The sequence below is a fragment of the Myripristis murdjan genome, chromosome 4 (genome assembly GCF_902150065.1).
Source record: "Myripristis murdjan chromosome 4, fMyrMur1.1, whole genome shotgun sequence".
Taxonomy (NCBI): Eukaryota; Metazoa; Chordata; class Actinopteri; order Holocentriformes; family Holocentridae; genus Myripristis; species Myripristis murdjan.
The window spans coordinates 1,886,911-1,904,160 of record NC_043983.1 but is presented as its reverse complement, the minus strand read 5'-3'; the positions used below and the strand labels follow the sequence as shown (position 1 = coordinate 1,904,160).

The following is a 17,250-nucleotide window of genomic DNA, read 5'->3' as shown; positions in this document are numbered from 1 at the left end:
ATGGACAGGAGCTGGCACATCCCTGATATTTACCAAACTATTTTACCTCCCGTTGATGCCTGGTTGTCTCCCAAAACGTCTGGTGGAGCAGATGAACACAGTCATCAGCCAGGATTCACCAGCATCTGTGTGGTGCCACTGTTAACGCTGCAAACAGTGATGTGATTCACAGCCAAGCTTGCTCCAAGTGTTATACCACACTGACACACACTTACAAAATCATTTCTCAAGACATTATGCATTGCGCTGTGAATGTGCGCTGTGGCACCACCTAATATGATTATACTGCTTAAGACATTTGAATATGGTGTTGGATCAATTTGGAAAAGTCATTAATGATACAGAAGTCTGAAGGGAAGCACGCCGCTGGGAAGTGAGGTTTTAACTTTGAAATGCTTTTTTCTCGTGCCTTCTGAGGGAAAGGACCTGCAGCCTTGGATTGCTGTTTTCAGTGTATGTGGAGGCAGTTGGCCCACTTTGTTCAATTTTTTTTTTTTTTTCTTTTTCTTGAGTAGAAAACTATCTTCATTTACACAGGAATATTACTCTTTGTGTCATCTTTTTTCTGACCCGAACAGGGCAAATGTTTCTGCATTACACAGCTTTGAATGCATCAGACGTGTCATATCAGATTCCACATGGTTTCCCTGTTCAGGCAGCCATGAAGAGATGACAAGGCTCTTTTTTCTTAACCTGATAGTGGTCTTTTCCCTCTCCAAGTGTTTGCTCAGTGCTGCAGTCCACACTGTGCTCCAGCAGGGGTCACTACTGTCTAATGTCTGCAGGGTCGGAGCTGTCGCTCGCCTTCAGCCAGGAAGATCTGCATGGCTCGGTACAACAGGTGGACCCCGAGCTCTCGCCGCCTCTTCACTGGCCAGTTGGACACCAAGCCATAGTAGTCTCCTCGCTTCTGATTGGTCAGCATATTCAACCCTGCCGGGCAATTATATGATTATGTGGCATGTTAACAATCAGCTGGAGTGTCAAGAGGATCAAAGTTCTCAAAGTTTCATGTTTTGCTGCAATTACTCACAACAAGAACATTATGACCACAGCACAAAAATGTGAAAACCTGTAGTAAAATACAAAACACCACAGAATCACTAAGCGCTGTCCTAATATTGAGGACTGATTTTTTTTTTTTTTTTTTTTTTTGTAACTGGAATTCTAATACTGGCATCCATGGCTACATTATAATTGTAACAACAGTGGAGCTGAAAAAATTAGTCAGTTAATTGATCTACAGAAAATGAACTAACTATTGATAATCAATTATTCGTTTAATTTATCAAGTAAACAGATTAACATCTTCTCAAAATGCAAGCATCTTCTTTATACGGGTGTATAGGAACTAAAGTAGCCAAAATGTAGAATGGAGTTCATCCTGCCTGCTACTCAAATCTGCAACATGTCATTCACCATGCAAATGATGAGCTGTGTTAACATCAACTGTTTTGACATCCAGCGTGATTTTGCACAATAAATGACGTGTTGTCATGAGTCAGTTAAGGATTGGCTGTGCCATGTTTTCTACCTCACTGTGTCAATCTGATTTGATGTCTGCCTGATTGAAGTCTCTAACTAAAATGCTGCAGTTCTTTTGTGAATAAGACTGGGAAATTCTGCAAGTTAGAGCAGGGTGCGGGACGATATACGTTCTGCATCTTACAAAACATTTTTTTTTTTTTTTTTGGCATTTTTCTGGCTGCAGGTCAGTCTAAGTAAGCAATGTGAAGATTGATCTCAGCTCCTGGAACTTATGAAATGCATGTCATTAGTTCTAACATTTTGCTGATGAAAATTAAATGATTTAACAAGTGATTGAAAGAAACAGTTTGCTGGACGGTGAAAATACACCTTCCACCCCTGAACAAGACAATTACTTGTTCTTAGTGTTATTATTTTATGTGGGAGCTTGTCCTTGTTCTCACTGAGGGTTTATGGTCATGAGGTGTTGTGCTGATTTGTTCATTACGAACCCTTAGGATTAACCACAACAAAATGAGTAGCAATCAGATGTTTCAAGCCCTGCATGTCAATTTAAACACTGAAAAAATCTGTCTGTAGAAATTTTTTGCCAGTGTCGTAATTTGATTAGATATCACCAAAAATCATGTGATCAGATGTGAGTCAGTCTGTTACTCAGAAATGAGGTCATACTGAAATGAGTGCTCAATCACGCACTGTAATAATCAATGTAAATGTACACTTGTGTGTTTTCCAGGGTGTGTACAGGTATTAAATTTAATGCATTTTAAGACCTTTTCAAGACCAGTTTTAACAAAATTTGAGACATCATCATCATCTTCTTATTCAAACACAATGTTGGATAGGAATATGGTTACATATTGACTACACCATTCAAACAAATTCCTATGGCTTAGACAGCAGCAGCTACTGCTGAAATAAATCTTAACAGGTTTTTTTTTTTTTTTCTTGAACAGAGAACTAGGGGCAAGTAAGTCCAAGGATTTTTTACATGGATTTTTCTCCACAGATGCTACAGTAAATAATCTGGTTTGCTGTATGCATGTCAATGCTGTATATGAAAGCAGGTATGAAGTGAGTTCATACACAGCTGACATTTTCCCAACAGGTTAAGTGTAGCATGTCAGTATAAAGAAAGTAGTAGCTTCAGTGGGGGGTTTACAGTTTTTTGTAACAACAGAAATCATAACTTTAATGCAGTAGAGCTTGACTGATTTTAACAAAAAGACATTAAAAGATGGATGAATGAAATCTAATAACAGGTTTGTGGAAATACACCATAAATTCAAATTAAGACTATTTAATGACTTTTAAAGGCCTAATATTCATAAAAATTGAATCTGAAGGACCATACCAGTGTACTACATGTTTAGCATAGTATCTACAAAATGTAGTTATTACATATCACACATACACATACATACATGCATCCCCGCCCTTCTCATGTTCTAGATATTTTTTTGAATTTCCTGGGTAAAGGGACTTCAGCAAGTCAGGGCTATAGCTTCTATTGAATGATATATTCAAAGCAATGCCTCTCTGAGCCAGTACTCACCGATGGCGTCCACCATGCAGGCCTCTCTTGTGTAGGCCTCCACTGGAATGACATTCTGGAAACAATGCAGAGAGATGACACCCAGGCCAGCACTCCACACCTGCAGGATGTGCTGCACTTTGGAGCACAGTTTCTGACAGAGGGGAGAGGTTGTGCTTTCTATTAGCATTACACTTGAATTTTTTTATATAGCTATTTATTATTCAGATTCCTTCTCTCTGGGTGTTGAGTTGTATGTTGTCTTAAATGTTTTCATTGTTTTATCATGTACTTTTTCTCACATGCACATTTTAGATTTCTTTTCTTCTCTTTTTTTTTTTTATGTGCAAATAAACTACACTACACTTGTGAATACTGGGTGGAAGACTTATTACCTTTTACTGTACAATCACAAAAGCAGAGAGATGGCAGACATTTAAAGGCCCCAATATACTTGTTAAAAAGTACAGCTTTTGCGGCAAAATCAAGACAGAATGTCATCAGGGGAAGCATTAGTTTGAGTTCTTTGTGTTCTCCATGTAGGCCCTGTGTCATTTTGAGCTCTTTGACCTCCTGTGTTCACAGTTGGTCCATGTGACCATTTTGCAAGAATGTAGGTATCAAATCATTTACTTGTTTCATTTAGTTTCACCATCTGTCCTGTGAAATATTCTATGGAACCATCCCATTATTGTAAAGCTGGCTAAAACTGCATTAGATACTAAATGGGACACATTTTTCTGCTTTAGAGAATCAATTCACTGAACATGGATGGGAGAGAGTTTCCTATAGATGTGTGTTAGAACTGTTCAAACTGTAAGAGACAGAAGTAAACCCCATAGAGCTGAACACATGGACGATGCTGGATACATGTTTACACTCTCACATTTACAAACAGAGATCTGGATGGGATATCTGACCTTTGTGAAATGAAAAATGTAAAAAGCCTGCATTTTGACACAATACAGGTCTTTAAATCTGAATAAATCATACATATTTTTAGAGCTGAACAATTCAAGCCATTCTTTTTGCTTCTTATCTGATAAACCATTGTACATATGAACAAACCATTGAACATTATCCTTTAAAATGCAAAATAAAACATTTGAATTTTTTGTTAATGATGTTTTTCTGAAGTGAAGGATGTTTTTTTTTTTTTTTTTTTTTTTTAAATATGAGGATGGAGAGTGTCATGGTCTGTCATGGTTATACTGTGATGTCTAAAGTAAGATGCACACTCACATGCACACACCCTATGTAGCCAATTCTATTAATAATCAAATCAAAAGCCAGGGAAGTGTATAGGTTGGAACGTTATCATAGTGTGAGTTAACATGTGTACTCCTGTTTGTTAATGTCAGGAGGCCTGAAACTAAAAGGTAATACTTTTCTCTATTATGGGTCACACTATAACAAAGTACACAAAATGCATTTTAAATAATACATAGACTGATTTGTCCTAGGCATTTCAATTTATTGTATTCATCCGACAAAAAAATTGTCACCTGTTCTCTGCTCTGCTCACTCTCCTGCTCAGACCTGGAACTGCCAAACCAGATAGGAGTGTGCTATTGGCTTTTGTCCTGGGGGAACGCACCATGTGGGCTAGAGCTGGAGGGGGGTTTCTGCGAGAATTCTGAAATGCTATTGTAATTTCCTTTTTGAAATAAAATTTGCTTAGCATTGGTAATAGGTGTTTAACAGTAAAATTGTTGATGTTTTAATGTGTTTGCAGTGAAGATGTTCATCTTGTATGAGATAATTGATTTTGCTGTGTTTCTTGGTATGAACTAACTTCTGTAAGGAGGAGGCTGGAGTTCCTGAAGTGCAGTTGTAACCACATGGCCGGTCAGTTTGTATCTGCTTAAAGGATCCTGTCTTAAAGGGGCATAGCCTTCAGCACAGTGCAAAGTTTTTTTCTCAGAGCTTTGTCTTTGGTTAATTTCTCTTATTTTGCAACTTTTTTTTTCTTTTTCTTCAGTTTGAATTTTTCGTGAGGCCTGCACTGTAAATATTACTGCACCGATTTTGTCTGTTTTTTCACTGCTTATAAATAAATCACCTGGACTGCATTACTGAGTTTTTCTCAGTTTTTTGCCTTTGCTGCTTGGCCAACCTTAAAGAGAGTGACTACTTTTTATAGACTGAGGACCATTTATTGATTGCTGCCCAAGGAAGTGCATCTCCTCAAGTGTGTAGGTATTGTACACTAGGGCTATGCCATATCATACAGCTCACAATAATACCAATGTAAAAAGAAGTGTCATATTATGATAACTATAGAGCAGCATGATGACATGGTGGGGCATTTGCACCCTACCACACAACCTACAGCATTCTCATCACAACAACAATCATGGCTGAAAGACAGAGCAGTGTCAGTCTCTGACGAGAAATTTGTTCAATGTTTTAGTTCACAGGTATATTAACAGTTGCATTTACGTTTCACATCCCTTACCTTGGAGGTCTTGTCACCTGTGTGGTACTCTAAAGCCTCATACAGATGGCTGTAGGGGCGGGAGCGTTTCCCTTTCCCCACATAAAATATGGCACTGACGAATGTCTGGAAACACTCCTGTGGAGTCAGGGTCCGACTGCGGAATGGCAGGTTTTTTGTCACTCTGAGAGAGAAGATTAAAAAAACGTTTTTTCAATACACAGAGTGGAAGATGTACTGTATATGTTTATTACAGGGATATTACACAAAAAAGAATCAGTATGTAATTTGGGGTAGTTCACACCTGATGAGCAAACATGAATATCAAGCTAGAAACAACAGAGCAGGGTAGTAGATCATCTGGGCCCCCTCAAAAACAACGCCCGTCCTAGTATCAGGAACCATGGTGTACATTTTGATCATTTAATGCTCCTGGACACTCATGTTAAGTCTCTGAGTCGTAATTGTTTCTTTCACCATCATCTCGCGCTCAGAGCTGGAGATGGCTATACATGCATTTATTTCTTCCAGGCTTGATTATTGTAACTGACTTTTCTCTTGCCTAAACCAAGCATCCATAAACCGTCTCTAACTGGTCCAAAATGCAGCTGCCAGATTACTCACCAGGTCTAAGAAATCTTGTCATATCACACCAATACTTGCTGCCCTACATTGGTTACCTGTTACTTTCAGGATCCAGTACAAGTTATTACTGTTCACTTTCAAGGCTATCCACGGCTCGGCTCCCAGCTACATCTGTGACCTCATCCACCATCACACCCCCAGTCGCTCTCTGCGGTCAGCTGACCAGGGGCTCCTGGCAGTGCCCCGCACTAAATTAAAAACTAAAGGTGATCGGGCCTTTGCAGCAGTGGCACCACGCCTCTGGAACTCGCTTCCTCAGGCTCTGAGAGCTGCCCAGTCCGTGGATAGCTTTAGAAAGCAGCTAAAAACCCATATGTTCCGGCAAGCCTTCTTAACGTAGGCCTGAGGTTACGCCTTCTCCGGGGCTCTTTTTCTTTTTCATTTTTCATTTGTACAGCTGTATGGTCTTTTTCTTTATTGCTGGTGAAAAATGCACTTGCGCCCTATGTCGCACTGCCTCTGTCACACAGCTATGGCTTTATTACTGATGTTGTTTTTGTTGTTGTTGTTGGTGATGATGTCGATATTGATTATGATGTTGACAGTCACCTGACTGTTCTGTTTTATCTGTTTTACTGTAAAGCACTCTGTGTATTAGTACTGTGAAGAGCGCTATACAAATAAAATTTTTACTTTTTTTACTTTTACTTAGAGCTGGAACTATCACGACATGGTCAATTTTTTTGTATTCATAAGGTCTTTATTTATTTATTTTGGTATTTTTATGTGTTATTTATTTTGGATATTTAAATTTTCTTGTTTACATTTTTAAATATTGTTGTTGAATAAATGTTTATTTGTCTTCAAAGGGGTGTACTTGCATCATTATGCCTTTATTATAATAATATAAGTTTAAAGAATGGTCTGAAAATGTCAAAATTACAACAATAATAAAAATGGTCTTAAAAGCACAATATTACGCAGTATTATCGCTTATTGCAATAATTTCTGATGCAATTAATTGCACAGCAAAATATTTATTATCGTCACAGGCCTAACTTCAAGAACTGACCTTGGGTCCAGCAGCAGGTAGTTGAAGCTGGACTTGATGATACCCTCCCTCCACTTCCTGTTCTGATCTGGTTGGTCAAACTGCTGGCATAGCGCCAGCTCATCGGTGTGACAATCAGGCAGCTCGAAGGTCTGCAAGGCCTGGCACAGTTCTGGAGCATAGCCCATATCTACAGAACAAAAACACAATAAAATCACTGGCTGTGTCACAATGATCACAGGGAAGACAAGAAAACAGTCACAGGCATTATATACTGGCCCTCACATCATTAACAATGGTAATTAAGCTATTCCACCCCAAAATCCCAAAAAGCAAGGTGATGCTTCTCAAAAATGGGTGACAAGCTTTAATACCCAAGTGTTTTTTTTTTTTTTTTTTGTATTATTCAGGAATACTCATAATTTCACAAGAAAGACTAATTTAATACTACAACCAAAAGCAACAACATATTTAGGTATTTTGTACATTTTATGTTTTTTTTTTTTTTTTTTTTTAAAGATAATCTTCTCAAGTCCATCAACTCACCCCCAAATCAAATTGCAACTCCCTGAGAAAGTTCATTATCATGACCTAAGCATAAGTGATGTGAACACATCAGTAATTTTTCATGAGGAACAGCATTACCTGGCTGTGACTGTTCCATCTGTTTCTGCCGTGGTGGTGATCGGGAGTTTGACTCCAGCAACAGGTGGCGCAGCCTTTTCATGTAAGTGGGCCGCGTGCGGCTGCTGATAGGACCTGGGCTCTCACCCAGCTCCAGCAGCCTGTGTCTCAGCTCCTTGTCAGTTATCCCTCTGGTCTCCTGCAACAAACGATCCTCCTTCTCATCATTCTCCTCTGTTGGCACCTTTGTGGGTTTCTGGTTCTCTTTTCCTTTGCTCTTCATAAGGTCAACCCGCATGGAGCGCCAGTCGTAGAGGATGGTCTCATCACTGGTTGAAGTGTTCATGCTAGAGCTGAGTGAGCTGTTGACTGTAGGTGGGACGTGGGTCTCAATCAGCTTGTGGCCCTGTTCGATGTCAGTGTAAAGGTACTCCACTGGTTCATCCAGATCCTGGATGACAGGACGTCCTCCTGGGGTGTAAGACAGGTTTGCTAAGTGCCGTGGCCTACGGCAGCTTGACAGTCTGCTCATGCTGTACCTTGGGGTGCATCCTGTACCTGGTGTGCATGGAGGGTCAGATTCTTCCCTGGACTTTCTCGGAGAAAAATAGCTGGAGCTGGATGAGGATGCCACTGAGTTGGCCTGAGAGCCACAGTCCTCAGTGATCCAGGCATCTTCATTTTCCAGGCTATCCCCTTGGGCTCTTACAGGGACATCTTTTAAATTTACCTTTGTTGTTGCCTCATCTGTACTCGTCAGATCATCTGTCATAAAGTCTTCTCCTTCTGCAAGACCCTTGCCTTGCATAGCCAGAATAATCTCTTGGAGATTTTTTTCGTATGCGTCTGTTGAGGAGTCCACTTTTTTCTCCAGTATGATTGTGTCACTCAAACTCTGTGGTTCTTCAATAGAGTCAGCCACATTCCTGGAGAGGATAAGGGTATCAGCTTGGCTAATACCAACACTAGCCCGGAGTGTGCTGGATTGTGTGTCCTGGCACTCTGAGGGCAAACACTCTCCTCCGGTGCTGCCTGTGCTACTCCCTGAATAGGATGGTGTATAACAAGTTCCACATGGTGAATTGTCTAAGACATTTCTGCTCTGAGACCTGGGAGTTTGGCGGCGTGTTCGAATTGGTGTGGGCAGGGTCTTATCAAACAGAGAAGATGTGGAGAGGAGACTCTCTGGGGTTCTGCTGGTTCTCAGTGAACATCGACTTAACCTTGAGCGTGTCCTTCCCGTTACAAAAGGACTTGGGATCAATGGAAGATCAGAGTCTTCCTCCAGTGCTGCAGCGGCACCAGCCTCTGGGGTATGTGCCACTGGCCTCACTGCCACCTTATTCACGTCAGTTTCGCTAGTATCCAAAATATTTTGTTCAGGGCTATGACAAATACCTGGAACATCGTTGCTTGGGGATTTTTTAAATGTAGAATCATAGACTGGAGAAATTTGTGTTTCTTTGACAGATTCATCACCAGCAGGTATTTCCTTCTCCAAAGGTGGCGTGAGTCTCGGGTACAGAGACGCCTCCATAGCACTGGTGTAATGGTCGCTTTCACAGCTGCTGTAGTGACTACTAGTCCCACTGCTGCTACCGCCCTGTGAACTACAGGCCGGCTGTTCAGGTAACCCTGTCCCAGCCACATTTTCGTTTTCATCCTCCTTTTCATATTTGCTCTCTCCCAACAGGAAAGGACTAATTATTGTTTTCTCCATGTCCTCCTCTGTGCTCTCACTGCTGTCCCTGCAAAAAATGTAAACGTGATCTGGTGATGTTACATCAATCCCTTGCTGATATGTAACAGTGGCCATGCGTTCCGAATCTAGAAAGTCAGAGAATTCAGAGAAAGGTATGCTCTCCTGATGCTGGCCAGTGTCAATAGCTCGCTGTGTTTTGTGAGATTCAGGGCTGAAAACAGGGAAATATTCATCTACATCTTGGAAGCTTACACTTTTACGACTTGCTCGTCTCGAAGGACAGGTTGTGGGAGCATCTTTACGAAACATGGAGGTCCTTCCCTCAGCTGTAGCAGGATCAGAATTTGCTTTTGATGTTAGCATGCTGTCATCAGTAAACATAACATCCTCCTGAAGAACTGGCATTGCGGCTCCAGAGCCTACAATGGACATACGAGTACTTGATAATATGGAGGGACCCTCATACGGCCAACACAAATGTTTGTCCCAGACTTGGTTGTGGTGCTTGTTAGCTTCCATACTGGAAAGTCTCTTGCAAGACACCTCTCCACAACTTGGTTGGACATTAATGGCTGATAAGTCAAGAAATGATGAGCGTCTTGTGCTACTCAGCTGGGCCTCCCCAAAGTCACTCATCCTAGACAAGTGGGAGCTAAAACTGAAGTCGGAGTCAGGATAACTGGACGTGTCCATTTGGTCTGAATAAACAGCTGTAAGAAACAGGAAGATATAAAGTGACAAAGTGTTCCCATAAGGGTGATAAATTACCATCTACCATAACCAGCTAATGCTGGTTCTGGTAAATTCTGGTAAAAAAAAATATTTGTGGCTGATAGCTTTTCACACATTGCCAGACTCTTTGGCAAGTAATTAGCCACTGCGTGGAGATTCTTTTCAATTCTGAAAATAATATTTGGCTCAGAAAATAGAGCTGTGACAGAATTTTGGAATCAATCAGGCGCTGTTGACAGTGACTGCGGTTCCTCTGTATTTTTACAAGACATAACAAAATACCAAAGATCAGTAATGATTTATATTCTGCAGGATTTCAAAGAAAATCTGAGTTTGAAATTCAAAGGAATTCTTTTGATTAAGTGACATTATCACTTAGGGCTGGGATGTAATCAGAAAGTCTATTATTTGGATTATTATTCCTTCAAAAGTGTGAAACACCCTGTCACCAGCCATGCTCAATGTTAACTGGCTTAGTGGTTAAAAGTGAGCATATCTCTGCTCCATTTTCAAAACATTTAGATAAGAATCATTCTCGCTGAGTTTTTCAGGTCCGGAAAACACAAACTTTGAAATTCCTTGATTTTGTTTTTGATTCCCTTGACCAAAAGAATGCAACAGAGTTTTAAAAAATGCACTTTTTACAGTGCATTCAGAAAGTATTCAGACCCCCTTCACTTTTTTCACTTTTGTTATGTTGAGCTCAATTTCAAGTGTTGTTGCAAAGGGTCTGAATACTTATGTCTCAGTGATATTTCAGTTTTTCCTTTTTAATAAATTTGTAAAAAATTCTAAAATTCTGTTTTCATTTTGTAATTATGGGGTACTGAGTGTAGATTAATGAGAGAAAAAAGGACTTTAAACGATTGCAGCATCAGGCTGCAACATAAAAGTGAAAAAAGTGATGAGGGTCTGAATACTTTCTGAATGCACTGTAAACACATGGGATTTTAAGAGAAGTTTTTGATGTAGCACACTTGTCAAGATATTAATCTAGAATTTCTACAGTCTAAGGCGGTAAATTTCAGTCATTAATCATTAACCAGCCAAAGTCTCTGAAAAACAAATATCTTTACAGTATTGGAACTGAGGCAAGTCCTCATCTTCTGCATCCACTGAGCTGGCCTGGTACTCCTGAATCAGCTGGGCACATTTTCGATTCTCCTGTTGCTCTGCCAGCCGCCCTGGTGTATTCCCTTCCTGCACAAATGAAGGAGATAACAAGAGTAAACTAAACTGCTTCAAAATGTCAACATTCAAAGCTGGTCATTAGGGGATACATTTTTAATAGTTCTGAGATTTTAACCCGTTCTAAACCGTTTTTTATTCATGCTATAGTTCTGTGATGCAGAGCCATAGCAAGAACCCTGCCCCAGTGCTACAGAAAATGCAAAATTAAAATACAACAGCTGTTAAAACAGCAATTTCTGTATGTAGTCCTAAAGTTTAAAATTAATTTTTCTTATAATGCTGTATTATCCCAATATTTTTTTTAATTTCTCTAGCCTTCAATAGCATCATATTAAGGACACACCCTTCAAGTACCACAGACATCACAGGAAAATGGCGACCTGGTTATCTACAAATGCTACAGATTATTACATTAGCTTGAGTTATTAAGTATATGTATGCTGGTGTGCGTGGTGTCTTTGAAATAGACTTTAATTTAAGGGGTTGAACAGAAATATGGCATTAACCGTGTAGGAATTACAGCCAGTTTTATACATCGTCACCCCCATTTTCAGAGGCTCAAAAGTAATTGGACAAACTATACATAACATACATAACTGTAATTATAAGCATTATTTTCAATATTTGGAGGAAAATCCTTTGCAGTCTATGACTGCCTGAAGCCAGGAACCCATGAACAACATCAAATTCTGAGATGCTCTGCCAAGCTGCAAGTTGCTGAGTTTACTAGTGCATTCCTTCTTTTTCAGGATATACCAAACCAATGTTTGGCTGCTCCTAAAACTGTTGCTATCTGTCTGATAGATTTTTTTTTTTTTTTTTTTGAGCCTAATAATGGCCTCCTTCACCTGCACAGACACCTCTTTGGATTGCATATTGAGAGTTCTGATAAACAACCACCAAACACAAATGCAAGCACTTGGAATGAACTCAACACCTTTTACTTTCTTAATTTGTAATGGAATAATGAGGGAAGAGGCCACACCTGACCATGAAACTGATTCTTAGTCAAGTGTCCGATTGCTTTTGAGCCTCTGAAAATGGGGTAACTATGTATAAAACTGGCTGTAATTCCTAAATTGTTAATACCATGTTTTTGTTCAACCCCTTAAATTAAAGTTGAAAGTCTGCACTTCTATCACGTCTTGATTACTCCATTTCAAATCCACGGTGGTAGTGTACAAGGGCAGGATTATGAATATTGTGTCACTGTCCAAATACTTTTTTGGACCTAACTGTATATCGATGCTGTAATTACAGATGAGAATGTTCATTATGTTACTAACTACTCGAAATTTGCCAAATTATTTTGCCTGCCAGACTGAAAAATAAAAACGATTTCCTCACTCCCCACTAAATCCCTCACTAAAGTCTGGCAGTTCCAGCTGAGTCCACAGGGTGGGGCTGTAACCTGCTTGAGGAAATCTGAGCCTGCTTCTCCTAATTGATGGATTCAAAATGGCGACAGGTGGCTGCTACCTAGCACCTATCACTACAGTATAGATTGCTTATTTGTGTTTATATAGGCTGTTGTTTCACTGTTAAACAGCCATGTATTATTTGTGCTTGCCTATACAAGGACTGTGCAATATCAATTAAATTTCATATCCCGATATAGGTAATTTCATATACTGATAATGATATATATCACGATACAGCAGTTTTAAGTAAATTACATGAATAAATAGTTTATATAAAATGACCACATCACGAGACTTATTTCTTATTGCATTTTGAATTATATACTGGACAAATAAAAGGTACTTAATCAGATTTGATCATTTTTCTCCTTTTATTTGGAACTTTGTGCAAATTTTCAATTCAATGGTAAACAAAATATAAAATATGTAAAACAGAAGAGTGATGATGAAAGGACTATCAGTGATCTGTACATGCTTCCAAATTCTGGCACAATTTTTCCCCAGACAACAATACTGCTGTCAATGTGCCATATGGAGCGACACTCATACTCATACATACTTCAGGCAGCTACCTAGGCAAATTTTTCTGTCAAAACACCACCACAACTATGCCGCAGGTGTGTGTGGCTCCTGCAGAAGCTGCAATCGGAGCTTCCTGCTCCTCTCCAGAACTGTCCGCTAGACTTTTTTGTGTAACCTCCATGTTTTATGCCAGTTGATGAGGACAACATGATGTTGATTTTCATGTCTCGTCAACCAGCTAGAACTGAGGAGGCTTGTGTATCTGTTCTGATGTTGCCAGCTCATCACCAAATTCTACAGACTGCAAGGTGTCACTAAATTCACAGTGAGAAATAAATCAAAATATTGCTTTGGAATGAGCGTTTTGTCTCAGTGGATGAGCGCCATGAGATCTGCTGTTTTTAATCAGAGCTTCATTAGCACAGTTAATAAAAATGACACTGCTGTCAGTGTTTTAGTGATTGGTGAAATGTGACACTCACACCGTGTGAACACCGTGCAGTTAGTTTAGGTTGCCTTCGCTCATGCCTGCAGTGCAGAGGAATGCAAAGCACTGCCCTAACTACAGAAAATAAGCTCCCATAATAAACAATAGAACAAAACATGGAACGGTAGATGTTTTTCTACTGCTGCACAATATATATCGTCATATCGTACAGCCCTATGCCACACACAAAGAAAGAAAAGTAAGCACAGATTTGATGAGCTCTGTGCATAAAGGAAAGTCTAAGTTTCACACACAAATCCGTTCTTTCTCTGGTCAATCATTTTTAAAATGAGCACTCTTTTTATTATTTAAAGACTAATCAACGCGTTATCTCTAGAGTAACTGACTACTAAATTACTTGAAATTTCCATCTCGGATTTTGATCATTGTAATATCAGAACATGATTAAGTGTTGCATTAAGTGGTTGCATTACAGTAAAGGGTTGCAATTTTCTGAACTTATTGGACTGCTGTAGCTATTCTGTAATTTGCTTTTACCTGCTTGGTCATCATATCCACATCATGAATGACTGATTATCAGAAATCTCCCATATGTAACTATCTTATGAAAGCATCAGTAGTCATCCCTACAACATCACCACAATATTGACATAAGTATCCAGTCAACCATACAGCGATATTAGATTTTGACCATACTGTCCAAACCCCCTCTGATTTATGCATTATCTTATGACAAATTAGTCATGCATGAAAGACTGTTAATGCGAGAACTAATTCTTCTTACATGATCTTTGATGCTGGGGTTCCCTCCGTTCATCAGGAGTAGTTTGAGGTTTTGATAACATCCCCACAGTGCAGCAACATGAAGCGGAGTCAGGCCCTCTGATGATCTGGGCGAAACACACAAGAACCTCAGTCCAGAAACAATGATATGTTTGTGTCATTAAATTGCCGTGCACGTAAGATTACACTGCATGCATTTGTGGTCAACAAACTTTTAAGTAAATTGTGTCTTACTTCCATCAAGCAAGACACAGGAAAAGGAAATGCCATGACATTGTAAAGAACAACAGTAAACTTTCAGTGTTCCAGTGACCCAGTTTTCCCATGAGGATAATTTAAACAATATATTTATTTCATACATATTTTTCATAAAATAAGATTTTTTTTATTTTTTGAGTTTAAAATTTACTTCACAAACCTACATATTGCACCTACAAATAATGAAGCACTGAAATTTTCCAGGAAGTATTGAGATTTGATATAAGAATAGAATTGCTACAGAGGGAAAAGTCATTTTTCATGTCATTGTTTTAACCATTTAGCCATACTTGACATTGGGGTCCGCTCCATGTTGCAGCATTAATTTCAAGCTCCGAGTGCTCTTCTCAGTCTCTTTGCCCACAGCCAGGTGGATCGCAGCAACCCCTTTACTGCCAACCATGTCAGGACTGGCACCTTGTGACAGAAGCATCTGCACAGATCTGTCAAGGAAAGAGAGGTCAGTTACAATCCACTCTAAGAAAGTATTAGGGGTCATGGGGGGGGAATCAATTCATTTAAGTGTGACCTTTTTGACGATTTTTAGTCAGTTTTTTATTATTATTATTATTTTTTTAATGACCACATGGATTTAGAGTAAAGATACTGGTATCATATTAAACTACATCTAGACCAGCGGTAGGCGACGATGCGCCATGGAGAGCTATTCATTTCAACCAAAAGCTCCACCAGGTCATTTCACTGATGAGTTCCTCCTCTCTGCATGTAAGTGAGGTAATCAGTGAGTGTCCCTCCCTTCTGGCAGAAGACTGCAGTCCATCAGGACCAAAACCTCACGCCATCAAAAAAGTGTCTTCCCCTCTGCAGTGGGCATCATGAACACAGCCAGGGACCACGACAGACATGGAGACAACTGGAAAATAACTTCTTAATCCAGCAGCGCAGTGTTAGGTAGGTTAGGTTAGTTTCTCAAAGTTACTGCTTTACCAGGCAACGTAATACTAATGACCGTATTAAAAAATACAAAGGATAAGAGAGGTCTGGTGGTGGCGAATGGTGACTCTCCACTATGCTGCCCCATCTTTGCCTGCCCGTGCAACGAGTAGAGAAAGGAGGGCTGCACTTCACCTGGGCTCTCCATCGATCACAGCTTTACACAGTTGACTCTGGAGCCTCCTCCTATTTCGATCCATGACTATACTTGTATCTTTTCAGCACTGCCTGCACTGGTGAGGACCCATGTCGTGGCTACCTAGGCTCACTCGCGACTGAGGAGGAAAACTTAGCCACATCTTGCTACGTCAAACCACGTTTTAGTATAACGTTGAGCTAGCGCTGGTCAGCAAAGCGTCTGTGTCGATCCCTTTCCATAAAAACGGTAAAGGGCTTCTTGTTTTCCAACTCGACAGAGCACGTACTACCTTCTTTGTTTACTAACGTCACCCTTTGTTTTCGACGAAAGTACGGAGCGAGCTATGCTGGTTAAACTTCCCTCCAAGTACGTCGACCCGCCTCTTCTCCTCTTTTCCTGCAGCAGGCGGATATCCCGCCCATACAAGTCTTTGATTGGTTGAAAATAATGGGTAGCTTCTCGTTCTATCAATCAGATAAGACGTTGGCCGCACGGGCCCAAGAGTGCGTACGTCCAATCTCTCTTGCGGGTTGGGTGTGTGCTTGTAAACGAATAATTTTTAATATTTTTAAGTTGTTAGTTTACTTTCATTCATTTCAACAGAACAATATGAAGGGAAGGGAATAAAACAACAGCTCGAACAGGAAATTCACGGATTGAATCGCGTTGTGTTCATGCACCCCAGAGGAAAAGGCATTCAGGAAAGAGCTCTCACAAGTGTTTCATTTGTCTCTTAGACAACTATGAGAACTGTGTGAAACCAAAATGAGACTGTAGCTTATTTCTCCTGTTTCCCTTTTTTCCCTCCAGAGCAAAAACACACAAATCTCAAATTAGGCTCCTTTTCAGTTTCAAAAGAAATCTCATCAAGCTCTGTCATAATTTTCAGATTTTCTCAACTTTTGTGCCTCATTTTGATCTCAAATCCAAAGCCAAGTTTGGATTTGATTGGATATACCTTCGCAGAGATTATTGAGCCATACACGCACATACAGACAGAGATCTCTCCATTTATAGATAGATATAATAATGCTTTTGGATGACATAACTGGTTGCACACTTCTTTCAGTTTCTCTGATCTTGTTACCAAAAATACACTTGCATTACAGTAGTAAATAAAATACAGCTCAAAAATTAGCCTAGCTCTGACATTTTTGGAGGAAAAATACTTTTTGGCATTTTAAATGTATTTTATAGTGTTTATGTGTTTTTAAGTGTAAACTAAAATACTCACAATGAATTTGCCAGAATCCTTTTAAAAATGGATATTACTAGTCTACAGTTTGCGTGTACCTTTGTAAACTACAAATTCACACTGCACTCTGTGACAAATCAGACAATAAAACAGGATTGGAGTGTGAGGCTTAATGGAAATGAAATG

At 39.7% G+C, this 17,250-nt stretch overlaps 1 protein-coding gene across 1 annotated transcript; it reads right to left on the bottom strand.

Moving 5' to 3' along the window:
- Positions 1 to 410: 410 nt before the first annotated feature.
- LOC115358288 (uncharacterized) lies at positions 411 to 16,241 on the bottom strand. The gene is made up of 9 exons (XM_030050190.1): positions 15,866 to 16,241; positions 15,067 to 15,219; positions 14,520 to 14,625; positions 11,230 to 11,353; positions 7,741 to 10,131; positions 7,117 to 7,285; positions 5,481 to 5,643; positions 3,044 to 3,176; positions 411 to 933 (listed from the first exon to the last, which is right to left on the bottom strand). The coding sequence occupies exons 1-9, from the start codon at positions 15,928 to 15,930 to the stop codon at positions 773 to 775; spliced, it is 3,465 nt and encodes a 1,154-aa protein (XP_029906050.1). The 5' UTR covers positions 15,931 to 16,241; the 3' UTR covers positions 411 to 772.
- Between the last annotated feature and the right edge of the window lie 1,009 nt (positions 16,242 to 17,250).